This window comes from Nelumbo lutea, chromosome 7 (genome assembly GCF_056320005.1).
Source record: "Nelumbo lutea isolate HS-2025 chromosome 7, American lotus-T2T, whole genome shotgun sequence".
Taxonomy (NCBI): domain Eukaryota; kingdom Viridiplantae; phylum Streptophyta; class Magnoliopsida; order Proteales; family Nelumbonaceae; genus Nelumbo; species Nelumbo lutea.
Genome location: NC_142690.1, coordinates 19,717,288 through 19,745,210, shown reverse-complemented (window position 1 = coordinate 19,745,210; position 27,923 = coordinate 19,717,288). Strand labels below are relative to the sequence as shown.

The following is a 27,923-nucleotide window of genomic DNA, read 5'->3' as shown; positions in this document are numbered from 1 at the left end:
GGAGTGCTTAAGTTAAAAATAAGTGCTTAAAAACAAGTGTTTATTGAAATAAATATTTATTTGCATTTGGGTGTGTGGTAGTCTTTTTCTCTAATAAACACTTAAATAAGTATTTGTGACTATTTTGTCCTTCATTTTCTTTCAAATTTTCAAAATATATCCTTTGAAAATACTTTTTTGAAAGTACTTTTACAAAGCACTTTTTTAGAAAGTACCCTTACGAAAGTACTTTTATAAATTACTTTCATAAAAGTACTTTCATAAAAATACTTTCATAAAAGTACTTTTATAAAACTCAACTAGGGATAATTTTATAAGTGATATTTAAAATTCAACTAAGGATAATTTTGAAAGAAAAAATTGAATAAGTGCTTATTGTATAAGTACTTAAAAAAGTTGAAATTTTGGAAAAAAAAAATAAACCATTATTTTTAAGATAAACACTTATTTCGAGCTTATTTCCCAAATACTAATAAGTGCTTAATGACTCAAATAAGTACTTATTTTTAAAAACACTCCCAAACATAGCCTAAATGCATTAGCCAATGATTACTTTTCCATCATCTCATACCTCTTTAATTGTTACAAGGGCCGCCCGGCAAGTAGTTCAAATCCTAGTGGTTTGATGATTCTACTACATTACCTCTTGTTCAGATACTTGAGAAGTACTAATGGTAATGGCAATGGAGATTTTGTGATGAAATGTTCCTTTGTTAAAAAAATTATTAAAATCTCATTGCGGCGATATTGTTGATTGTTGATCTCAGAAAACAAATCTCCATTTTTTTTACCAGAAGTTGTCTTCTACTCAGATGCAAGACACCACCGCTGTTTTACAAGCCCAGAATCTTCAGACTTAGTTGGAATTGGAAATCATACTTGACAAAGAAGAAGAGTTATTGGCTACGATTCTCTTGGTTGTCGATTGAGTTGGTAACACCAAATATTTTCATGTAGTGGCCTCTAACAGAAATAAAAATAATTTTATCAATATTGGTTAAAGAAGATTTGTGGGCCATGGACTTACGATTTATTTAGCTCGACTACACCTGATCTGGATGATTTTCATGGCCTTTGCACCCACTATACCAAACATTGAAAGTGAAGCTCTCTATTGCAAGGTTTTAGAAATGGGATCGGACACAACCATTTTTTGCCACCGGTTCTTGAGTCAAATGATCTGATTATCTGACTCAGTGGATTATTGTCCGAATCAATGATTTTTGGCCAAAAAAACGTTTTTTGGGTGAAACAGAATGGGTTGCCTAATTGGTTTTCAGGTCAACCAGTTCAACCGTCCTTTCAAAACAATGCTCTATTGTCTTCCATGTGTTGAAGAGATCAATGTTGCATTGTTTAATGTAGGTTCCTTGAAGGCATCGGGGCCTGATGGAGGGCATTCTTTTATCAGAAATGCCAACACATTGTTGGAGATGATCTGGCTTGTAAGGAATTATTTTAATTTCAGAACCATTCTTCTACTTCTGAGATCAGATCAATGGCACTCATCTTTACTTGATCCCTAAAGTTGCTACATGTCTAAGAAGGAAAGGACTTCCGTCCAATTTGATTGTATAATGTGTTGTATAAAGTGGTGGCCAAAATATTGGTTAACAGAATAAAACCCTTACTGCAGAAATAATAATAATAATAATAATAATAATAAATCACCCGCGTTATGGAAAAATGAGGGAAAAGTGGTTATTTTATATTCAAGTTGGATCTCCCAAAAACATATGATAGAATTGAATGGTGTTTTATTACTTACACTCAAGTCGCATTTGATAACATTTTTCAGAGTTTGATGCCTAAAAAACTTTTCATCTCTTTCCTCTAATCTTATTTACCATTATATCTTCCTCAGCAAGTATGGAAGTATTAGTCAATGATTTTCCTGGTGCTTGCTTCCAACCTATAAGAGGACTTAGGCAGGGTTGCCCCTCCAATACATTTATATCATTTGTACACAATTCTTTTCTCAACTACTCACCTATAATCTTCGCTAAGGCATATTGAGTGGAATCTGGTTTGGTAGATTTGGGGTTAATCATGGTTTTTAAAACCGGATCGGACTGGACGATCGGACCAAAAAAACCGGTAACTGGTCAGTCTTCTGGTTCCAGTTATACTAAAAACTGGAAATTTCTAAAAAATGCTGAAAAAGTCAGAAATCATTGACCCAGGCGATCAAACCGCTAAACCGTTTGACTCGGACAACAGTTTGTGGGTTACTCTTTTTATTTTCAGTGTTTTAAATAAAGAAAACAAAAAATAAAGTGCCTTCAATATCCCCAACCCAAAATCAAATGTTTAATTGTTTAATTCCTTTAGGGTTAGAACCCCATTTTCGTTCTAACCCTTCCCTCCTCTCAACCCTCACACCCAATCGACCACTTGTGGCAGCCATCACCTCCAGCGTCCAACAGCGACACACACCGACCGACAAATATTAATGGCGACCGGTGACGGCATGTTTATAGTAGTAAGAGTTGCGGCGGCCAGCAATTGCAGGCTCCAGTAGTAAGAGTTGCGGTAGGCGAGTTTGCAGCAACGAGCGATGAATTTATAGCGGCTGTCGAGCAAGTTTTCTCGATCGTCGCTGCAATTCTTAGCAGTGGTGATCTACCCAACATCCCCCTTACCTGGCCACTCTCTCTCATTTCCTTCTCTCCCTTTCAGTTTCTCTTAATCCATCCTCCCAGTTCTATCTGTCTCTTTAATTTCCCTCTCATCTTAACCTCCCAGGCACCCACAAAGTCACGTACATTGTCGTCCCTAATGTGTGCTCTTAGTTTAACCTGTGAAGATAACTAGGAAACATAATCATTCATCGATTTCAGGTAGATCGTCTGAAATCATTGTTCCTTGTTCATTGATTTCATTATGGGGATACTGCGGACAGATCGGACTCTCAAATCAAACCTATCATTCTTCAACCCAAAACCCTATTTTTTTCTGTTTTTATTTAATTTTATGCTATTTTTTATTATTTACAAATATATTTTTTATTTTTAATTTATTTATGATGTCAGGGTTGAATCGTTCGACCCATACGGTTGAACCGCTTAACCAGAAACCAGTCCCCTGACCGATTCTGTTTACGGTTCGTTTTTAAAAACCATGGGATTGACATTAACCATCTATTCTTTGTTGATGGCATGCATTTTTTTTTTTTTTTGGGTAAGGGCTCAATGCGAGAGGTGCAGTGCATTCTTTGTTTGGCAAATGGTCTAGACAAAAAAATTAGTTTTGAAATTATTTAAGAAAAGATTGCAATCCAGAATCACACAATTGAGTGTTTGTTAGATGCAATTGAATGCTGAGTATCTGGGCAGTCCTTTGTTAGAAGTAAATGTATAACTTGATCACTACTTATTTAAAAAGTGAGACTGAATCTAGATGGTGGAAAATTAATCCATTATCTTAAGCTTGCCGCTTAGTCCTTATCAAGTCCACGTTAGAGGTGATCCAAATATGTCATATGCAATACTTTCAGATGCGTAAAGGGCAGGAAAGTTGATGGTATATGCCGAGATTTCTGGTGGAGACACACCATTGATGTTAGAAAGCTCCATTGCAGGGCCCATTTGGGAGGGGTTCTGCGTTGGTTGGAGGCGGATGGGATGTTGATGGTGTGCATTGTGGGTTTCTTTAGGCTGTGTTTGGCTTGAAGGAAAAGGTAGGGAAAGGAAGAAAAAGGTAAAGAAACCTTTACAAACCTTGTATTTGTTTCACTATCTTTTCCTTCCTTTCCCTATTATTTTATTCAAACCAGACATTGGCCTAAGTGATGACATTTCACTAGAGGGATGGTTGGGTTGTGTGGCCACTGGCCAAGCCCACACATTGAAGCCCATGGTAGACTTGTATGGACATTTAGGCCCCGTGGTAAATTCACCTCCGCATCCTGCTTAAACCTATTAGCCAACCCTATATAGTTGGGGTAATGCTTGCATGATGATGATCTTTTTTACAACTTAATTTAAAAATAAATAACCATAAGTGAGTGAAATGAAGGAGGTCCGTGTGAGTGTTGAAATGAGAGGAGTCTTTGCTGGCAACAAATTAATTTCCAAAACATTTTCTTCTTACTTATGATGTTAGGTGTTCTTAAGAAATCAGGGATACCCTATCTCTATAATTTCATGATTCAGTCTTGGCTTGGAGAAAAGTCTTAATAGTCTTGGAAAGAAGATAAGGTATTATTTATCAAAACTCATGGGTGGGATTTAATTGATCAAAACTTTTTCTATATTATATCTTTTCCACATCATAGATTTTTTTATTTTTTATGAAATATAAAATTATATTAAGTAATATTGTTATGGAAAGGACAACACAGAATTACACTAAAATCTGATGTGTTTGACATGAATATGGCATTCAAAAGTGAGAGATGAGAGAGATGTGACTAGAATATGTTCATATCACACATAAATATGTCACTCAAAGGAATGGTGTGGGACCCATATTAATAATGACCAAGAGGAGAGTCAGAAATCCCCACAATACCCATTTCCACCTCACCTATATTTTGGTCCTTGTATCCATGTTTACTAATTTTTGACTCCCCTATTTATGCTTATTACTTTTTAGCCCCCTCAAGAGAAAATCCTAGCTCTCCACCTGATAACGACCAACTATTCTATCTATTAAAATTTCATTTGAAGGTTCTTTTTCAAATAATCATTTTCATAAGATAGTTTCATAACTCAAATAAAAGATTCAATAAAAAAGCTTTCGGTTTTAACATAAAAATGAACAAAACTTTTCAAATCCTAGTGTGCAGGGTCCCATTTCTCTAGATAAAGTGGATTATTATTTATAAATAAAATCTGATTTAATCTCTTAAATCAAATAAAAAACTCTAACCTAAATTTAATATAATTTACCATGTGGATCTTTAAAAAAATATCGATAATGGGTCCCAAACAAAATACATGAGAACAATGCCCGTTTACTAAGTATGAGATGATCATTAGTTTATATTGTATCTATCAGTTAAATTTTGTTAGAATATTGTATTTTTATTGAAGAGTCATAAATTCATGTTCATATAAGTTATTTTCAGCTCATTTTATTTGTAAAATAATTTTTTAGATTAATTTATTAACAATGTATAATATTTTGATTATTTGTTCAGATCTAAATATTGATTAATCAAATTTGGATCAAGTATGCTTGATTTAATTTGATTAACCATTGGTTTTTCTCTGAGGTTAACTCGATTAACTGTTGGTTCGATTAACAAGATCCTATTTATATTCGGTCAGTTCGATCAACCGATGGTTTTTCTCTTTGGTTTTTGTTGAACACTTCTTCTACGGGGTTGGGGGATCGAAGATAACTTTTATTCTCAATAGGAATCTTAGGGGATCTTTGGAACTGTGGCCATTTTTCATAAATTAGGATCTCATTTCATGTATCGGTGAATCATTTCCCCCAACGGTTGACTGATGTATATCCTATGTGGTGTTTATCTATCAGCACATACATGAAAAACGGTGTTGAAAATGGCCTTACCAAACAATATAGTGTTGCTCACTACTTGCGTGGCACAAACATTTTTTTGTGAAGAAAAATGGGTCTTAGAAATATAAGTGTTTTTTCTTGAAAATCAGTCCCAACAATGTACTTTCTGTCTCTTTTGTGGTCACTGGTAGTGCAAATTTTGTGTCCCCAAAACTGATGCAAAATTTGCACCACCTTACCTGAACGGTTGGACCGTTTGAACCGGTAACCAGACCCCTGGCCGATTTGATTTTAAAAATCATGGAACAAATATTGACGGGGTGCAAAATTTGTAACCCTGTTGAGTTTTGTTTTTGTTTGTTTATCGTTATGATTTGCATTTTACTGATACACAATTTGTACTTTCTGTCTCTTTTGTGGTCACTGGTAGTGCAAATTTTGCGTCCCCAAAACTGATGCAAAATTTGCACCACCTTACCTGAACGGTTGGACCGTTTGAACCGGTAACCAGACCCCTGGCCGATTTGTTTTTAAAAATCATGGAACAAATATTGACGGGGTGCAAAATTTGTAACCCTGTTGAGTTTTGTTTTTGTTTGTTTATCGTTATGATTTGCATTTTACTGATACACAATTTGTACTTTCTGTCTCTTTTGTGGTCACTGGTAGTGCAAATTTTGCGTCCCCAAAACTGATGCAAAATTTGTAACCCTGTTGAGTTTTGTTTTTGTTTGTTTATCGTTATGATTTGCATTTTACTGATACACAATTTGTACTTTCTGTCTCTTTTGTGGTCACTGGTAGTGCAAATTTTGCGTCCCCAAAACTGATGCAAAATTTGCACCACCTTTCTCGTACCTCAATTTTTAATTTTCTCATATAAGGTGGAGATCATATCAACTTGCATCCTACATTACCACCAGAGATATGACTCTCCTATTTCCATTCTCTTTCATCTAAGGTGGTGGTCACTTCAGTTTACTTCTCATTGCAAAAGTAAATCAGGCTTCACAGTTAGCTCTTTTGTGCTTACATACATTTACACTAATGCAAATGAAATTTGGACTGCAACCAAAATCCAATTCTACCATGGGTCGTCTTTCTCCCCTAGTCTCCTTAGTCTTTTCTTTCTTCCAAATCTTTTGTGACAGCAGCAAATTTGGCTTCTCTTAGAATGACTCCAAATAACAAAGGATATGCTAAAATGAATCAATGGAGACGGAAAAGAGGAGAAGAAGAGAGAAAAAGAAAGAAGAGAAGATAAGGTTTCAACGGTAGGAGAGAATAGGAGAAGGAAAAGAAGAGAGTAGAATGAAACATCCATCTTGACATACTGGATAATCAATGGACACTTTCACTCAGAATTTGCAAACTATTACTCTCCACATGCTCATTTCTTTCAAATGCTGATAGGGATTTCAATTCCATGGCACGTTTCTACAGGAATGAAAGGATCACTAATGAGAAAAAATCAATGCATATGGACACGGAAGTATGCAATGCACTTACAGTTAAAAAATGGATAGAACTGTCAGATATACATGGTTTATGATGGTATTATTGTACTGCCTTGTAAAAATTTATAGATGCATATATGGAGCATGGTAAGATAGGAGTTGGGATTTCCTACCAACAGCACACGTTCCAACCCCTATCAACATGATCTGACACCCTACACCCACCATAAAAGTGGAACGTGTTTTGTTGGTAGGAAATCCAGACTCGCAAGATAGTTATTGGCAGTTGGCACATTAAAAATTGTGAACAATAATTTTTCAAAGGTCAAAAAAAGTAGTGTATAAGCTTATTTTCAAATTACCCAATAGCTTTCCCTTAACTTAATGTTTCTCTCTTATTTTCTATACAACCAAACATATATAGCGTTTGTTTCTTCAGTTGAATTCTTTATTTATATTTGTCCACTTGAATCCAGGAGGCTCTAAAAGCTCATTTATGGAACAAAATTTTAGGGGTTCATTAGCTTTGCATTGGGAATGGGAATGGTCTATTCCTATAGTTTGGTTCAGATAGAAATAAGAATAAAAATTAGAATCAGCAAGAATGGGATTTCATTCCCAAGGGAGTGGGAGGGAATGGCCATTCCCTCAAATAGGGGTATGTCATTCCACCAGGAATGGAAATGGGATTCGGATTCCACCCAACCAAATAGTTAGAATTGAAATAGCTCATTCTGATTTCAGACCCCTATTCCTGCAAACCAAACAGGGCCTTAGTATGTACTTCCATTTTTTGTGTTTGAAACTTAGGTTCAGTTTGGAAGGAGTGGCAATACAAATATGTGTAGTGCAAAATCTTGTATTTTGTATTGCTAAACCTGTATTTGCACTGTACATTTTATATTTGTACTCAGATATTTATATTAAACATACTTCCATAGTCTTACGGAAGTATGCTTAATCATCTTGTTGTGGAATGGACAACACAGAATTACTCTAAAAACTGATGTGTCTGACGTGAATGTGGCATTCATCTTCAAGTATTGATGCAAAATAGCTTCCTTTTGTATTATTTATAGTCCTAATATATCTCTCAAGAGAAACAAATCCACCGTTTTTTTATCACCAACGTGGTTATCATTTAGGGTTTGAAGGAAAAGATGGGGAAAGGAAGGAAAAGGTACAGAAATTTATATAAAATTTGTAAAGATTTTCTTATATTTACTTTCCTTTCCTTACCTTTCCCTTCAAACCAAACACAGACTTAAAGAAACGCAATTCAAAATGCTAGTGAGTTGGTAGTAGTATAATATATAAAATATATCACGCGTCATTTTGTAAAATATAAGATGTTATATAATATATTGCATGTATTTAAAACCACAGGCTCACAAGTCTAGCCTGATTTGCCCAAATCTTTGTGGGCCTTGCCTAGGCTTATATTTCAAGCCCAGGGTCAGGGCAATGGGCCCAGGCCTGGAATATAACCCTTATCATATGTGTTAAGCATGGCCCATGATCACCCCTTCTTTTAGGCTCATCCAAGCTGAAGGAGTGAAAGACTAAGTTGGGTCTAGAGGCTTATCATGATCAGCTAAATCTAAATAATGATCATGGTATCTCACATATCCAGTGGAAGCTCCAGGTTCGACTCTGAGTGTGAAGAAACATAAGCTGTTTTCTCAGCAGGTTGGTAACAACTAACAAGTTCAGCACTGAATCAAGTATCTACAGATGTGTCAATTTACAAAGTCTGCTAAATCTAATATAACATCCATATACACTTCAAAGATGTGGGATCCATATTAACATGACCAACTATTCTATCAAGGCGCCAACGGATGGTCGATTAGCTGGTAGGATCTCTGACTTGTTGTAAGCAAAGAACTGGGATCAAATCCTGTGGTTACGTAGCTCCGTGAAAAAAAAAAAAAACTATTCTATCAATGCACAAAATCATTGTGAAGGATTAAGTAGGTGTTTGGCACCGGTGCTAGAAACATCACACCATTTTCTGAAAAAAACGGTGTTGGACATGTGGAGTTGTAGGTACTTATTTTTTGTTTGGAACCATTGCTGCCACATAGGCTGTTTTATGAGAAAATAACAATGGCTTTGTTTGGTACTAGTGCTGGCAGTAATATTTTCACCATGGTCTATATTATCCAATGTCTAAGAAGATGCCATAGCATTGCACCATTTTCTCAAAAAACACCGAATTTTGCAACATTTTCTCTGAAAAAATAACACCAAACAAGAGGGTATTGTTTGAAGCACTGCTTTCTCTAATGTGATGTTGTTTTCTCATAAACGACATCGATGCCAAACACCCATTAAATTAATTGAAATTTGATTTGAAGGTTTTTCTAAACAATCATTTTTCTAACATAGTTTCCTAATTCAAAGAAAATATTCAACACAAAAGAGTTTAATTTTAACAAAAAATGAAGAAATATTTTCAAATCCTAGTATGAACCATTCTTCTAGATAAAGTGGATTGTTATTTACAAATTAAACCTGTGATAATCTCTTAAATCAAATAGAAAATTTTACCTAAATTTAATCTACCATGTGGGTCTCTAAAAAAAAATGTCATGATAAGAAGGGAAAGGGGCTGAGGGGGCCTGCAATGTAATCACGAGAGCCAAACTCTATCATTATACAAGCATTAAGATAGCTCTATCCAAGCCTCTTCTAGTAGCTTCTCCAAAGCAACTACATGTAAAAGTAGAGTCGGATTTGCTACCCACAAGAAGACCGCCCACACCTTACTCACAAGACGTTGCAACTTTGCATGGAGAACGTCTCCCCTCCTTGAATGTTGTCATGAATTGGGGAGACGTTCCTGACATGTGAGTGCAATGTCTTGTGAGCACATAAAAAAAAATGTACCCTTCCAAACAGGTCCTCGAAGTTTGTCTAATATAAATTTGAAAAACTATATAAAACCTGAAAGATAAATGGTTCAGGCGTTTCAGCCTTACGAGTTAATGATGTGATACATCTTTGAAATTTTCTATGCCGGCAGCGAACTCATCGGAAAATCGGAACCATGACAACATCGGTGTCGTGGTGTAGTTGGTTATCACGTCAGTCTAACACACTGAAGGTCTTCGGTTCGAGTCCGGGCGACGCCATTGATCGATTTAATTGTTGCGGGGATAGCTCAGTTGGGAGAGCGTCAGACTGAAGCTCCGAGGGTCGCATGTTCGATCCACGCTCATCGCATTATCATCTTTTTGAAACTATTTTTAATGGATAAATTTTTTAATATTCTGTCAATACTCATACACATAATCAAATTAGGATATATGCTTGATTTGATTTAATACATTTGCAAATTTTATTGAAGAAGTGGGTGGGCAGAAGCTTGTTTCTAAAGCATCCACAACCAATAATACACATTATACTTGAACAACCGAACCTATGGATGCAAATGGATTGGAATCATGATTTGATTCAATCTGTCCAATCTCATTTTATCAGATTTGGACATCACCATTTCGGATCTTCATATTGGATCAAATCGGACGATAGAATCTGGTCAAATTCGGATCACCCCTATCCGATCTAAGAATATTTGATTTGATATATTTATTTATAATACATATATATGCTATTTATTTATTTATAAATATATTATTTATATTGCATTTTTGTAAATTTGTTATATTATTTTTTTTATAAAAAACATGTATATATGATGAAAATAGTTGAAAAATACTTGTATTTTTTGTTTTTATTCATTTATATTATTTTTATTTTATTCTTATTTTAATAATTTATTCATTTTTAAAATGCAATTGGATCGGATTAGATCCAAATGTCCAACTTCCTCATTGGATTTGAATTCAAATTCCTGTTTGTGAGATCCGATCATCTCCTCTTCATAGTATCAGATCAGATTCGTATATACCATGTTTTGAATTCAATATGATCCATGTTCATCCCTAACCAAACCAAAAGATATTCTTCTTCTTCTTCTTGGATGAGGAGACCACTTAGATGGTTCTCTGCAAGCATTTTTTTAGTAGCTTCTCCGAACAACGACATATAAAAGTAAGCCCTACCAAATAGGCCCTTAAAAAATTGATCTTGACATTGGGCCATAAAGGCTAAAGCTGTCTATCCCAAGTCCCAACAGAACAATTTGCTTTGGAGAGGGCTGAGTTGAAGATTCTATTGGTGTTTGGTATGGCTTCCTTTTATTTGAAAAACGGTGCCAGTTCATCGCCATGTGGGTGTTTGTCCCAAAATGCTATTTGGTAAGCCTATTTTTCAAATAAACATTTATCTCGGTTTATGTATAAGCCAATCATTGGTAGAAGCTTCATTTTAACATTTCTCCCAACACCGATATATTCATTTACTGTTCTGCTTATGTGGTGCTAAATGGCATCTAATGGTGCCTAATTGTCAAACAACAATAGATAAAGTTTGTCTCGGTTTATGTGTAAACCAACCATTGGTGGAAGTTTCATTTTAACGTTTCCCCCAACACCAATGTGTTTATTTATTGTTTTGCTTATGTGTTGTCTAATGGCATTTAGTGGTGCCTAGTTGTCAAACAACAAAAGATAATCCTTAATCAACCAATTTTTCTCAGTTTTGAGGACAAATCAAGTACAAACATTTTTCAAATAAATGGAATCATACCAAACATCACCTAAGTCTGTTCAGCTAATTTGAAGCACTCCCCATAAGCTATTCAAAGAGGTTGAAGGGGACAACCCTTCAAATGAGGGCCCCATATGGAAGAATTTAGTTGAAGATTCTATTAACTTGGTTCAATAACTTCAATTGCTTTGAAATGCTCTACATAAACTATTCAAAGAGACTAAGCAAACATAACAAAGCTTAAACGCAATGTTTTAAAAATAGAGCTAGAATTGGAACCACTTTGGCCATTGATTTTTGGATTAGCGATTCGACTGTTCGGTTCAAACGGACGACTTATTTCAAATTAAAAAATAAAAAAATTTAAAAAATTAAAATAAAAATGGCAAAAAATTATTATTCAAATTAAGTGGGTTGACAAATTGATTGCCCAAGGTCAACGGGTAATTGTTAAATCAACAATTTTTGGCTAAAAACAAATTATAAATTTTAATTATTTGAAATAAAATAAAAAATAAAAATAAAATAATTTACATTATAAAAAATCACGAAGAATAAAAATCCTCGTAGGAAGGGGAATGGGAGGCCCGTTGAATATTATATTGCTTCTTGATCGAATATTGCCTCAGTTGTTGGCTGATATTCTATATACTTTCTTATCAGAAATGCGCAAGCCCTACATGACATGGGTGTTGTGGTGTAGTTGGTTATCACGTCAGTCTAACACACTGAAGATCTCCGGTTCGAGTCCGGGCGACGCCATGCGGGGATAGCTCAGTTGGGAGAGCGTCAGACTGAAGATCTGAAGGTCGCGTGTTCGATCCACGCTCACCGCATCGTCATCTTTTTGAAATTATTTTTTATTTGTAATTTTTCAATTGTTTAAATTATTTTATTAATAATATTTTGATATTTTGCAGTTTAATTTATTAATAATATTCAATGTATAAATTAGATCTAAGTGTCTGTTTGGTTTTGGTTTGCAGTCTAAATTAAAATCATAGTCAAAGTCCCTTGGAATTAGAATTGAAATGGTGTATTCCAGGTTTGGTTTAGACAAGAATCTAAATCAGAAATGAATCAAGCTGGAATGGGATGACATTCCAAAGGGAGGGGGAGGGAATGACCATTCCCTTAAATGGGGAATGTCATTCTAAAAGGACTGAGAATGGGATTCTGAATCCACCGAATTAAACAGTTAGAATTAGAATTACTGAGTGTAATTCCAGATCCCTATTCTTGCAAACCAATCAAGCTCTAAATCTTGTAGACAAGATTTTATTCAATCAAATTAGGATATATGCCTGATTTGATTTTATCCATTTGCAAATTTTATTGAAGAAATGGGTGGGTAGAAGCTTAGTTAAAGCATTCACAACCAACAATACACATTATACTTGAACAACCAAACTTAGGGGTGCAAATGGATCAGATCAGATCATGATCCAAAGTCTGATCCCATTTTATTGGATTTGAATATCCCTATTTTGGATCGGATGATAGGATCTGATAAAAAATCGAATCAAATTTGGATCACCTAATATCCAATCCAAGAAGATCTGATCCGATATGAAAATAGTTAAAAAGATATTTTTATTTTTATTTTTGTTTTTCTTTATTTAAATTGTTATATTTTATTTTTCTTTTAATAATTTATAATTTTTTAAAAATGCAATCAGATCGAATCAGATACAAATATTTGACTTCCTCATCAAATTTGAATTCAAATCCCTACTTGTGAGATCCAATCGGATCTCCTCTTTATAATATCAAATGGATTCGGATATACCATGATTGGAAAACAATCTGATCTATTTGCATCCTTAACCAAACCAGAAGATATCCTTCTTCTTCTTCTTCTTCTTGGGTGAGGACTTTGGTGGTTCTTTGCAAGCATTTTTTTAGTAGCTTCTTCAAACAACAGCATATAAAAGTAAGCCCTTCCAAATAGGCCCTTAAAAACTGGTATGGACATTGGGTCATAAAGGCTAAAGCTGCCTATCCCAAGTCCCAATTGAACAGTTTGCTTTGGAGAGGGATGAGTTGAAGAATCTACTAGTGTTTGGTATGGCTTTTGTTTATTGAAAACGGTGTCAACTCATTGCCATGTGGGTGTTGTCCCAAAATGCTATTTGGTAAGCATGTTTATTAAATAAATGTTTCTCTCAACTTATGTGTAAGCCAACCATTGGCGGAAACTTCATTTTAATATTTTCCCCAACACCAAGGTGTTTATAAATTATTTTGTTTATGTGGTGTCTCAATGTTAACCAAATTTTCTTGATTTTGAAGACAAATCAAGTACAAACATTTTTCAAATAAATGGAATCATACTAAACATCACCCAAGTATGTTCAGCTAATTTGAAGCACTCTCCATAAGCTATTCAAAAAAGGTTGAAGGGGACAACCCTTCAAATGAGGGCTCCATAGGGGTGTTTTTTGAAATTTCTAATCGGATTAAGCCCAATAGAATCATAAAATGATCCAAAGTTCACAAACTGTATTAGAAACCGTACAAAACTGTGAATAAAATGGTTTGTTCTAATTCGGTTTCCATGTCAAAATGATTTGGTTTGGTCCATGGTTTTCAAAACTGGATCAGATCGGAAAAACCGGGAATCAGTCACCTGATCGGTTCCATTTCCCCCCCCCCAAAACCGTTAATTTTGATCAGCAAACCGCTGAACCGGTCGATTAACCGTTCGAACGGTTTTGACCATTTTCCAATTTTTTTATTTTTTTTATTAGAATAGGCCGACCGTTCGAACCGATAACAGAACCCCTGACCGGTTCGTTTTTAAAAACCATGGGCTGGTATGAAATCTTTTCATACCAAATTGTTGATTAATCAAGAATTCCACATATAGATAACGATCAAAGATAATGGTGTCGACAGAAGTCACACTGGTGTCGTGGTGTAGTTGGTTATAACGTCAGTCTAACATACTGAAAGTCTCCGATTCGAGTCCGGGCGACGCCATTAATTGGCCTAATCCTGCGGGGATAGCTCAGTTGGGAGAGCGTCAGACTGAAGATCTGAAGGTCGCGTGTTCGATCCACGCTCACCGCATCATTTTACTATTGATACTTTTTTGCTCCGGTCTCTTTTCACACATCTTTTATCTTTGGCTTCGAAATTTATCATGCACCATTCATCTATTATATTACCCGCTTTGTCTCCTTGGAATTTTTGTTTGTTTTCAACAGAGCTGAAATGTTGTTATTTGGAGAAACTTTCTTGTTCCAAAACTAGGTGTTTTTGAAAGGGATGATTGTGAAACCCTTATTGAGCATCTTAAACTCCACATAGGCACCCTATTTAAGATGATTGATATCTAAATTTCAGAAAGTTCCGAAAAAAAAAATCTTCATGGACCAATGGTTTGAGATGAAGGAAGTTTTAAAAATTCAAAAAATGAAAACCTTACCAGTATCCAGTATGCAAGTAATCTAATTGTGCTTAATTTTCATGTTTTATATGAAAAGAATTAGGTTGTTGTTTTGTGCCATAAAATATGCTAAACTGAAAAAACAATATAGTGCCTCACTTCTGAAGCTATGAATATGGGTGTTAAAAAAACGAAAACTATCGAACCAAAACATGTCAGTTTGGTATTTTTGAAAAATTAAAGAATCAATTTGGTTTTTGGTTAACCTAAAAAAAATCGGCAGATAACCAAACCAACTGGTGTGTGTGTATATATATATATATATACAAAAAACCAAAAATCGAAGAACTGAATTGATTAATTGAATAATCGGTAGTACTAATTCGGTTTGAAAAAAGAACCAAGATTTTGATTAACCGAATTGTGAACACCCCTAGCTATGTCCATTCTTCTATTTCTCATACAGGGAGACCCTGAAGTATAGGCCTATAGACTTGTAAATGGCATCCAACATGAGTTATCAATTTCTATTCTTCTTGTAATTTTTTTTTCCACAATCTAAAGGATGAAAAAAAGCATACAAGCATCATTCGTCTAAACTGATTTTTTGGGACAAATTGATTTCTTAAAAGTGAGAGATGAGATAAGGATGCAAACGGATCGGATTCGAATTAGGGTGTATCCAAGTCCAATTTGATACTATTAATTATAGATCTGATCTGATTGGATCTGATAAACATGGATTTGAATTGCGAATCCGATGAGAAAGTCAGATTCCCGGGTCTGATCCGATCCAGTTTGATTTCTTTAAAAAATAAAAAAAAGGAAAATAAAATATATCAATTTAAATAAAGAAAAACAAAAACTACGAGTATCTTCTCAACTATTTTCATCATATATATATATACATGCTTCTTATAAAAAATAAATAATATAACAAATTTACAAAAAATGCAATATAAATAATATATTTATAAATAAAGAACATATATGTGTGTGTTATATTTATAAAAAAATTTCTTAAACTATCCCTAAGGTTTAGAAAATTGATTGCCTACCCCTACTATTTCAATATTGTCTTAAAGTACCCTACTGTTTTTGACAATTGACTAACTCTAGCCTTACCGATAACATCTTTTAATATTCCGTCAAAACTCGTACATATCTATAATTTTTTTTTTGAAACCCAATTTTACACTTACCATCTTCTTCCCTTTTAGTAGTAGCAAACCGAGCTGGTTCGGTCCTTAACCAGCAGTGGGGATAGCCCCCTCCACCTCCACCTCCACACACACACTCTCTCTCCTCTTCTCTCTCCCTCTCTCTCTCCTCTATTTCATCACCGTTCTCTTCTTTGCACCAAAGAGGAGGCAGTGAGAAGAAGTATAGGTTTAGGGTTCCAGGATTGGTTATAGATCTTCTCCTTGCTTTTCCCTGCTAACCTCTGAAGTACATTTTTTTCCTCATCTATCAACCAAATGGCAGTGGAGACTCCTGATTTCTTAGATGCCCTTTTCTCTTATTTGATCTGGTTCATTGTAACAAGAAGCTCATCGGAGCTAAGCTTTTCTTTGACAGAACCGAAAGGATCAGCGAAATTGTTGAGTTTCCATCACTGAGGGATGCAAATGGTCATGGAACTCACATGGATTCGACTGCTGCAGGAAGACACACGTTCAAGACGAGCATGGTCGGGTGGTTACTTGCACAGGTGGTGGCGGAACAAGGGAAGTGAAAGAGGGGGGGAGAGAGAAAGAGAGAGATAACGGGAAAGAATCGCCGTTGCAACGCCTTCGACTTTTGTAGGTGGTAGACACACGTTCAAGTCGAGCATAGCCGGGCGATTACCAAATCCACCGTTGAAACTTACAGCGGCGGTGGCGGAATAGGGGAAGTGAAATAGGAGGGGAGAGAGAAAGAGAGAGAAGGGGAGAGAGAGAGAGAGAGCCACTACTGCAACGGCTTCAACTGCTGTAGGTAGACACTCGTTCAAGACGAGCATGGCTGGGCAGTTACCAAATTCGCTGTTGCAACTTGCAGTTGCTCCAGTCTATGATGTTTTGCCATTTTTCTTCTTTTCTCTCGGTTTTTCGTCCATCCTTCTCTCTCCCCTCTTCTCTCCTTTGTTTTTCTTCCATTCCCTCGGTTTTTCGTCTATCCTTCTCACCCCCTCTTCTCTCCTTCCTCCTTCCGTCATCTCTGCATCCTGGCTGAGCTGAATCTCTAGCCGCTCCTCGTTGCTCACTTCTCTCTATATATGGAACTGGAAACCTTCCACATTGGGCTCCTGTTCTCCACAACCGCCAAGATCCGTCGGACATAGAACTAGACATGGGCGGTGAGATTCATGGCGGCCAGATGATCCGGATGAGGGGAAGAGGTGGGTGAAGAAGATCACGGATCAATGAAGACCAGACTAACCTGGGCGGCAAAGACCAGACTAGAGGAAGATGAAGAACTAGAGTTTCCAACTTGATTAAGTGAAAAATGGGTATTTCATCCCTTCCGTCAATATGTTAATGACAATGGTAATTTTTGGAAATAGTAGGGGTAGTATTAGACATTAGTCAAACACTACGGATAGAATTAGTCAATTTCGTAAGCCTCTTAGGGTAGTTTAAGAAATTTGCCCATATTTATATAAATAAATAAATAACATATATGGCATTGGATAAGGGGTGATCCGAATTCAATCTCTGATTGGATTCTATTATCCGATCTGAAGATTTGAAATGGGGCTATCTGAATTTGATAAATAGGATCGGATCCATCCATTTGGACCTAGGGGTGGCCACAAGCTATTTGAGCTTGGCTTGCGAGCCTAATCGAGTCTAGTATAAAAGTAAATAATTTTTATTATACATACACATACACACACATGCATATATATAATAATTTTTATTATATATGTAAAATAGTAAATACTTTTTATAATTCTTATTGTTTTGTATATAAAATAAAAATGATTTTTGTAATTCTTTATTTTTTGTATGTAAAATAAAAAATATTTTTATATGTATAATTTTTATTTTTTAAAAAGAAAACTTTGCTTGCAATTGAACTCGAGCCGAACTAAACTCGAACTTGCGAGCTTTTGAACCAAGCTGAGCTTGAGCTCAAGTCTCTATCTCAAACCGATCTCGAGCCTAACACTATTTATGTGAGCCAAGCTCGAAAGTATTCGGTTTGGCTTAGCTCGAATCCACCCCTATTTGCACCCCTAGGATGAGAGAGTTTAGACTATAGAAGATTCAAAAGGGTAAGATAGGCAATTCAGGTTGTAAAATCAATTTAAGATGCATTTGGCATTCCTTGAAAAACTTTAATATTTTATTACTAGTTTATTAATGATTTATTAAATTTTATTATTATTATTTTAGTATTAATTTATTATTTTAGTTATATTATGTTAATACTTTATTTGTACTTTATTATTATTAATCTTTTTTATTTTTATTTCATTATTATTATTATTATTTAATTATTAATATATTATTATTGATTTTAATAATATTTTATTAATATCAGGGTTTCGGGAGTTCTTTTGTTATTGACAAACTGGGAAGGGAATCCTATTCCCAAAGGGGTGAGGGGGGGGGACTAGAATGGTGCTCCCCCACATAGGGGATCACATTCTGCTAAGAAATGAGAACTTGAATCCTACTCTAACCATTGGAATTGGAATGGTCCATTCTTATTCCAATTCCAATAGGAGACCAAATAGACCCTAATATCTGAATTTTAAAAAAATTCATCATAGACCATGGGTCTAAGATGAAGTTTTCAAAATGGTGACCGACTACCTCTATATGTGAGGCATTGTTGGATGCCATCTTTTGTTTTATAGGTCAAGGCATATTTAAAACGAACATGATACAACTCATTTGTTGCTCGTTTCAACTCTGTCATGAGGTTCGATTTACAATTTTGCACACTATCAAATCTGTAACTAACTTGATCTGTGCTGGTATTTTTCTTTGCATCAGGAGATTCCGAAGATGCTACCTTGATTCCTTCAGCTCACAACTAAATTTGGATTTATCTATTGCAACTTACGTGAATCAGAGGAACGATGAAGTATGGATTGAGTCACCATGTAATTTTTTCTGAAATTAATGGAAATTTAGGAAATTTGGGATTTTTACAAGAAAAAGAGATTTTCCTTGGTGATTCATAACTCAGTGTGAACTAGAGATTCTTAGGGTTTGGGAACCAAGGTACAATGTAGGAAGGTGTTAGACACCCCATACATGTCTGATTAAGCCGGCCTCTACTACACTAATACTCCAAGGATGATTTTTTTATTTTTATTTTTGGGCTGATAATAAAAAAGCCACACAGTAAAAAAAGAAATTTTAAGAAGTAACAATTCTAACCATTCAACAAGAAAACATAACAAACCACAAGTTAGAGGAAAAAGATTAGCAACTATCTACTCTAACATGAGAAAGTTTTACTAGTAAACAAAAAGGAAAGTAGCTATAATAATGACAAATTAGGAGATTGAAGAGGCAACCAAAAATTCAAGATTAAATTACTTGCAAAATGCAAACTCAAAACAGGAAGATAATACTAGCTGTTGAATATCCCCTATCAAATCCTTAGTGCGACCTTGAGAATGCAATCTATCATGGCTTTCAAAACCGGACCAGACTGGATGGTTGGACTGGAAAAACCAGGAACCGATCAGGTGATCGATTCCGTTTTACCTCAAAAATCATTATTTTGCCAAAAATCGTTGATTTGGTTAGCAAACCACTGATCCAGGCAGTTATACCATTCAAATCATTCGAACCGTCCAACGGTTTTAGCTTTTTTTATTTTTTTAATTTTTTGTCAGAATGGGCTGCCCATTTGGTTTGAACAGTTAAATTGTTCAGCCCAAAAACTGAACCCCTGACCGGTTTGTTGTTCGATTCTATTTTAAAAACCTTATAATCTATCAAATTTTATCCAATTATCCAAAGAGGCTCCTACCTCTTATAATGTTGTATGCTGAAAATAACAAAAGAGAGAAGAGGGCTCAATGAACTAGCTAGGAGTCTGGGACACATTAACTAATTGTGACAAGCAAAAGTTAAATACACGAGTTAAGAGAAAAAAATGAACGAATGCCTAATTAAATGAATGTAATAGGAAACAAGTCAAAAATATAGGAGAAAGATGAGAATGAGGGACCTATTGGTTCAACATATGATGACAACAGTGATCCAAGTATTATCCCTCTTGTTGCTTTTCTTTAGATTCCATGGTTTTCATTAATTTGGTTATGTAGAAGCAGAAATATATTTTATATTTAAAATCACCCATAATGTGTCGATTAACTCTCTTCCATATATCTTAATTTACTGCTTAAAAAAAGAACAATTGCATCAAATTAGAGTTAAATGAATCACACCTAGTTTGCATTTGTTTGAAAGTTAAGCCATCCAAATTAATAAATTATTCCTTGTTGTTTCAACCGCCATCTTCATTAGAAATCCTTTTAATAGGCCCATGCCATTGTCATTCCTTTTTTAACATTAATTGGTAATCTTAGTTTTTCTTTATTGCATCATCTAAGGCTGTGTTTGGTTGCAATTCAAATAAATTTGCACCGATGCAAAATTATGATAATGCAAATTATTTTGGTGTAAATTCTGACCTAATTTTGTTTCAAATTTTATCTTATTTTGTTTGATTGCAATACCAATAAAGTGAATTAAGACATGAAAGGACAAATTTCTTAAAGTATCTTTAAGTTTTCTGACAATTGACTAAATCCTCCTTAGTGTCTATTAATTTTCATCACAAGCCATTTACATATGACACCACATGATGCATGGAATTTTTTTAAAACCTAGTAATACCCTTTTGTAGTCGATTTTGCACTTCATTATTCTTTTTTCAAACTATAATTCAACAAACTCCAAAAGAAATTTCAGTTTAGCATCACTGCATCAGTGAGCTTTATCATTTCCCTTTTCTTTGAACTCAACTGTGTTAATTTTTCCTGATTGACTTTGAATTTGGATCAATTGGATTTTCTTAACAAATCGGATATGCTCGAATCCAATCCGATCCATTTGCAGCCCTAAAAAGGAACTGGGAGTGCACTCTATTAGTGTGGAGGCTATAAACCGCAAACAGTCCCTACCTGCTTTTCATGACTCTAGCCCATGGCTGCTTTCTTGGAGAGGATATACGGCCAAAACCATCTCACTCTGCCCTCTCCCAGTCTCCCCTCTCACTGATTTTGCCCGGCCGGGGGCACAGTATGGCAACTAGGGCAGTCTTCCCAGATGCACCTCACCACAAGAATGCCTCCAAAACCAGTACAAAACAAAAAAGAAGCTGAAGAGATGATCGTCAGGGGTATGCGGCAGTAGAATTGTTGCTTGCATTTCCGTTAAAGGCATATTTATTTAAATGTTTCATTTGAAAATTTTAAAGAAGAATGTTGGGTAAAATAGTCTTTTTCATCTTTTTGTTAATAGACATTAACGAAAGAGGATTTAGTGAATTGTTTGAAAACTTAAGGATAATCTAAGATAATACGTAAACAATAAGAGTAGAATAAGTCAATTTCCCAAAACTTATGAATACTTTAAGAAATTTGCCCATAAATTAAAACCCAAAATAAAATTAAACAAGAACTTGCATTTTTTTCATCTGTACTCCTATGCATTGATACCAGTACAAATAAAATTGCACAGCAACCAGATGTAGCTTTAAGTATTTCTCATCCCACTGTCCAACTATCAAATTGCATTCTTTAATTTCCTTTTCTGTCCATAAGTTTTTCTCATTCACTTTTTAACATTAATAGTGGGTTCAAATTCTTTATCAAGAAAAACAAACTTTCTTTGTAACTCATAGCCTAATGGAGATTCAAGGAAAATTTAACACACTATGGGAAGGACGGAAGGTGTTAGCAACCTCATACACACACATCCGGCTAAACCAGCCTTTATTTCACCGGAGATTCAAGAAAAATTTAATAATTTTGGGCTTCTAAAAGATATGAAAAATGAACACACTTTTAAAACGTGTAGAACTATTTGATTTACTAATTAATGAGAGAATGTAAACTAGAAAAAAGTAACAAGAACAAATAAATAGAGAATGACTCGACAATTAACTAAATATGAAAGACAAAACTTTCTATCAAATTAAATAAGGTAAAAGACCAAAGCTATTGAATCTGAAGGTTGCGTTTATGCAAATTGCACTCTAGTTCACTTTTACTTGTGTTTGGCAACATTACATTTATGCATTGACAAATGACTGACCAATGCATATTTACATTGATAATAAGATGTAAAAGTACATCAATAAAAAGAAGTAAATTTGCATTCAAGTGGGCTTTTGATAAAAAAAAAGGAAAAACATATGTTTTATGGGAATTCATGTTTGCATCCATTATAGCTAAAAGTCTGTTTTGTAAGAAGGTAAATTTGTTAGTGCAAAATTAACTCAATTTTGCAATTTATATGGATCGCTTTACACTCTACATATTTGCAATTACACTTATTTGCATTGTTTCCAAACGCAGCCATATGGACCATTTTACACTCTACATATTTGCATTCACACTTATTTGCATCGTTCCCAAATGCAGCTGAAATGAAAATGGGATTAATAAAATCCAAAATGACAAACTATATGGGTCTGGGTCCTCTTGAATTTTGGAATGCAAATTCAAAAAGAAGAAAAAAGACTTGCTTTTCATGGAAAAGATTAGTCTAAATTGAAAATTTGAAGTTGCAATTAATGATGCATGCAAATGTCGATTTTGTATAATGTAATTTTGCTAATTCGATGCAATGGCTAAATTAGGGGTGTCAAATGCAATGGATTTGGTCCAATCCGATCCAGCCCAATGTGAGTCTATTATAAATAGACCAGGTCCAATCCAATCCAATGAATGTTTTGGATCAATTTGGACTGGTCCCGTTCAATGTTTGGACCATCCAATTTGTTCAAATTCATTTTGATTTTGATTGGTTTCAACCCAAACCCGGTCCATCAACAAATACATCCTTATCTTATATCAATGGATCAGATATTGACTTAATCCAACCCAATCCAATATAAATTTGCTGCAGATGGATTAGATAGAATCCAATCTAATAAATATTTTGGACCAATTGATGCAATCTAATATGTCTTGTTGGTCCGTCTAAATTGATTTTGGACTGGACAAGGTCTAATCCAAAACAGATCCATTGACACCCTTAATGGCTATTGAGTAACAATGCAGGTTGAGGAGAGAAGTTGCCGAAATGATGTTTACAAGTGCCTAGATGAATGGTGAGACTATCTACTAGGTATTCAAGTGATGATCGAATTTTTCTAAATTTCCATTACAAAATAATTTAGGTGGCAATCTATTCCATACATGTTCCTTGGGTTCAGTTATACTACTACTTTGAAAGAAATAGAAGGGTAAAAGAGACCTTTTGATGACCCCATTAGATATAACTTTGGCATTGGTGATCTTAAATTCTTAATCCAAATCAAGGGGAGGTTTTAGTATCGAAGAGAAATGTGAAGGGAGGTTTTAAGTCTTTTGCTCTTGCTCTCATTAATGGCGGGTGAATGATACAGTTTTAAATAAAAGTCTCATTAAAGTACACAACGGTGTCGTAGTGTAGTTGGTTATCACGTCAGACCTTCTCAAAATCCAATTTCATCGGTTCGAGTTCGGACGACGCCATTGTTTCAATTGTTGCGGGGATAGCTCAGTTGGGAGAGAGTCAAACTGAAAATCTGAAGGTCGCGTGTTCGATCCACGTTCACCGCATTCTCTTTTTATTCCCTAGTCCGCTCGTTTAGAAATCCATCATATATTATAAATAATATTTAGAACCATTCATCTAGAATATTTCTATGGGTCCCACTTGTTTCCTTGAAACTGCCCAGTTTGTTTTGCACGCTCTACCAACCAAATTCCTAAACTCACCTCAAGGTTGTGGGTCCATCAAGAATTCCATGCATGGAGGTCAGCAATCAAAGATCAGCAGCATCACATTCATCAGATTTTAGGACATGTTAGTTGTCAGAAACGAAACCCTTTCAGTGTTTTCTGCATACCCTGACTTACGGACTACAGTATTACGGTACTACCGGTCCCACCTAGCGTTTCTCCAAAACATATAAAGTCTTCACGAAAAGGAAGGTTTCCCAGTTACAGCCTTACAGACGTAACTACCATCCTACCTCCCTCCCCCCTCTTCTGCTCTTCATGCCCCCACCCAATTCTGGAGACAACAAGCTCGCAAATTTGGAAAGACGAAGAGCTCGCTATCAAAGTTTCTCCTGTTCAATCTATTATTTTCATTGAAATGTAGGGTTTTTTTGTTTTGTTTTGTTTTACGATCATGTATTGTTCTTTGCTTTTGATTCTTTCAAATTTATTGTGTATCGTGTTTTTATGGTATTGGATGGATTTTGACATGAATTGTCGTGGTTTTGATTTCTGAGCAGAATTGCAACATGGATAACAACAATAACGTGCCTGCCCAAGGAGAAACCAACATGGATGGTGATGATTGGCGAAGGGAAATAAAACCCAATTTTCGACAAAGTGTAATAAATTCAATGTAAGTTCCATGTTTCTTTTGATTTGTATACTGCATGCAACAGATGAACAGTTTTCCAGTTTCTTACTGATTGTGTTGTTTCTGTGTTTTCATGGTTATCATCATAATCATCTTTTTTTTGTCAGTGTATATTACACTGGACTGATTATGGAAACCCTCTGTGTTTCATATAAGGTTTTCTTTTAATTTAAAAATAATGGAAGCTCATGTATTAGTGAAATGATCTCAGTTTGAATTATATTTGGTTGATTTTCTTTTGTTGTTGAAGGACATACAATGTCCCAGTGTTGTGTCAATATTCCCCACTTTCTTTTGAAATCCTTCTAGCCAGTTTTGTCTATGCTTGGGAAATGGTCAGGGGAAATTCTTTACCAATGGAGCCATTTTTCTCTTTTGGGGCCCATAATTTTACAATGGATATGGCACTGAACAGAGTGGAATGGCAGAACAGGATTCATGTAGCCAACCCTATATAGTTGAAACAAGGCTTAGTTGAGTTACTAAAAAAGGGACATGCATTTTCTTCATAGCCATATGGAAGCCATGAGGTTTATGGTGCATGATGATTGACATATTGACTTTGACTTGCTCTACATAAATGTAAGGTTTAAGATGACTGATGATTGAAGTGCAATTGACCGCATTAGTGAGGAGTGGTCTATGTAAATTAAGGGTACTCAAGGAGCTAGAAGGAGGCTGAAATGATGGAGGAAGAATTGATGGCTCACAAGACTCTTCATAGTATGAAATGGAGAAAACAAAGATCATGTGCTGACCTGAATAATTGTCAAGGCTTCATTCATTTGAGCTTAGCATGATTGAGAGATTACTTTGGGGGCTAGTACATGGTTTTGGAATTCTAGGACAGCCTATTCAATTCAACTCAACTAACTCTTATTGCATCTAAACTCCTAGGAAATTCACTCTCTTATTTATTGCTTACATTTTTCTATAGGAGTTATTAACGGCAATAGGAGGAAACAAGGTATACAAATATGCAAGTGTAGGTGGCCATATTGAAATTGAAGATCAACTATACAAGAAAAAAACACATTTTTGAAGCCCTCCAAAATAGATATGCTCAGAACTTTTAAGTACTATTGGCCTTGGCCAAGATAGAGAATACAATGAACCATGCTCTGTCCATATTGTCCAACTGATCCAAAGGAGGGGGTGTAATAAAAAAATTCCCCTTGTTTACTAAAACCATGCTTTAAAAATCAGCAAATATTAATCTTTTCCTTGCTGACGTCTATGGAAAGTGATGCTTCACTTTAAGACAAGAACTGGGAAATACAATGAGCTATAGATGAGGTACAACGGTGTATTCCTTTATGGACTGCAATGGGAAGGTCAAGGTCATCCAATGGAGGTGAAGGCTTAACAAAAGGGGGTGAAGTTTCAACAATGGAAGGCATCTCATCTGTAATGGAAGATAAAGGAATTGTGGTACCTGGATTTGGATTTGCAGAAGGAATTGGGGCTGGCCTGGACTGCTGATGGCCGAAATCAACCTGCTTCCATCGTTTGTGATAAACTCTCAAATCCCGGCTGTAGGTACATAGGGCTCACTCAGCCCCTTAGAGCACAATAGATACTGAATTTGTACCACACGGACGCTTGCGATCAGTCCATAACCGATCTTTCCTTGCAATAAACCTGCAACGCATCGTAGGTCTGTGATGAACCTACGGCATATCATGTCTGCGATGAACCCATTCCCAGTGCAAGCACAAAGCAAATACAAATTGAACCAACAAAGGGGTCCACATGTACCTGGCCCCACGATAAACCCTGGGCCGTTATGGAGCCACGGTCCACTGAAGCCTGGACCGGATATTGGTTGCATGTGAAATTTTTAGTCACACGCATGACCAGGGGCCATGTAGGTTTACTAAAAGGCTACTCGTTAGGCGATGACATCGCTAATGCCATTTTAGTTAAGTGAGATGCGAAAGGTGGTCGTACACGTGAGTTATAAGGATCTCTAAGAGAAATGAAAGTTAATCTTCGAGAGATCCCATAAGAACACGTGGCAAAACCCTAGCAATGCTCCTTAATGGCTGACAACGAATCTAATATTCTCTTTCCTAGTGGAAAACAAAGGCTTTTGGCTCCTTCCATTCAGGATCTTGGGATCCTCCCCTTTAAATAGGGATCCCCCTCATGATGAAAGGCATTCATTCAACTCTCAGTTAACCCTATCATTAGACTCCCCACTCAGTTGTCACCTCACTCCCTTTTGCCCTAAACCTCTTGGTTGATTCTCTACTCCCGGTCTTCCTTTGTCTTTCAAGGAGACCACTCACCAGCCCAACCACTCCTTACTTACACTGGCAGCTCTGACAACCCTCCCCACTACACTCCTCTTCAGTGATTGGGATAGGTAATGGAACTTCTAATGAATGAATCCCCACCTCACTACTCTCTCCCTGAGAAGAAACCCTAGGATAATAAGGTACATCCTCAAAGAAAGTGACATCCATAGAGACAAACCTCCTCTCAGAAGTAGGTTCATAGTAGTGGTATCCCTTTTGGGTTTGTGCATAACCAAGGAAAATGCATTTTGAGGCTTTAGGATCAAATTTGGAACGACGAGGACCAAGAGTATGAACAAAGCAAGTACAACCAAAGATTTTAACGAGAATGGTGAACAACTCTTTATCAGGATATAAAAGAGTGAATGGAGCTTTCATGTCAAGAACCTATGAAGGAATTCGGTTGATGAGATATACAACTGTATGAATGGCATCTCCCCATAAACATATAGGCACATTGGAGTTAAACATAATGCTTCTAGCCACCTCTAATATGTGTCTATTCTTCCTCTCAGCAACCCCATTCTGCTGAGGTGTATTAGGATAGGTACTCTGATGGATAATCCCATGGTCAAGGAAATATAAGGCTAATGTTTTTTCAAAGTACTCTTTCGCATTATCGGATCTAAAAATTTTGATTTTGACCCCAAACTGGGTTTAAATTGTTAGGTTGAAGGGTTTTATGTATTGATGGTTCGGCTGATAAGTGTTCTTATTAGCCTGTATTTGTGTTTAAGTTGTTATGTATTGGGCCTGTGTTAATGGGCCTAAGTTTATTTGGTGTTTTAAGTAGTCTGAGTGTCCCATCACTAATCAGGGGCATTCCAGACATTTTCTGTAACATTGTACTGTAATATAATATAAATGATAGTACTGTCGACTGGGTTAAGCAGTTCGACATTCTCAGCACCTCTTGGTCTCCTCCTCTCTTCTACTACTTTGGCTACAACATTTCAGCTCACATGGTATTAGAGCATTAAGCAAGTTCTTGGTTACAGCCAACGCCACCTCCTCTCTCTTGCTGTCTTTCTTTCTTTTTTTTTATCTTGGTTGCTGTGGTGAAACCCTAGGGTTGTAGGAGAAC

The 27,923-nt window shown here is 35.7% G+C and overlaps 1 protein-coding gene and 6 non-coding genes across 12 annotated transcripts in view; all 7 read left to right on the top strand.

Moving 5' to 3' along the window:
• Positions 1-9,992: 9,992 nt before the first annotated feature.
• TRNAV-AAC (transfer RNA valine (anticodon AAC)) lies at positions 9,993-10,066 on the top strand. Its single transcript has one exon. It is a non-coding gene; the product is annotated as a tRNA-Val (tRNA).
• An 18-nt stretch (positions 10,067-10,084) lies between these two features.
• On the top strand, positions 10,085-10,157 carry TRNAF-GAA (transfer RNA phenylalanine (anticodon GAA)). The gene has a single exon. It is a non-coding gene; the product is annotated as a tRNA-Phe (tRNA).
• A 2,077-nt stretch (positions 10,158-12,234) lies between these two features.
• On the top strand, positions 12,235-12,308 carry TRNAV-AAC (transfer RNA valine (anticodon AAC)). Its single transcript has one exon. It is a non-coding gene; the product is annotated as a tRNA-Val (tRNA).
• A 1-nt stretch (position 12,309) lies between these two features.
• TRNAF-GAA (transfer RNA phenylalanine (anticodon GAA)) lies at positions 12,310-12,382 on the top strand. Its single transcript has one exon. It is a non-coding gene; the product is annotated as a tRNA-Phe (tRNA).
• Positions 12,383-14,545: 2,163 nt separating this feature from the next.
• TRNAF-GAA (transfer RNA phenylalanine (anticodon GAA)) lies at positions 14,546-14,618 on the top strand. Its single transcript has one exon. It is a non-coding gene; the product is annotated as a tRNA-Phe (tRNA).
• Positions 14,619-23,649: 9,031 nt separating this feature from the next.
• TRNAF-GAA (transfer RNA phenylalanine (anticodon GAA)) lies at positions 23,650-23,722 on the top strand. The gene has a single exon. It is a non-coding gene; the product is annotated as a tRNA-Phe (tRNA).
• Positions 23,723-23,951: 229 nt separating this feature from the next.
• The window catches only part of LOC148845490 (mediator of RNA polymerase II transcription subunit 15a-like), a 122,292-nt gene continuing 118,320 nt past the window's right edge, over positions 23,952-27,923 (top strand). For 2 of the 6 annotated variants that reach the window (XM_088953184.1, XM_088953183.1), the window contains exons 1-2: positions 23,953-24,265; positions 24,406-24,521. In XM_088953184.1, coding sequence (XP_088809310.1) covers positions 24,415-24,521 — 107 coding nt within the window. In that variant the 5' untranslated portion in view covers positions 23,953-24,265; positions 24,406-24,414. Of the gene's footprint in view, positions 24,266-24,405; positions 24,522-27,923 lie in introns of all 6 variants that reach the window. The other 4 variants (XM_088953182.1, XM_088953185.1, XM_088953188.1 and 1 more) reach the window with 3 other exon arrangements.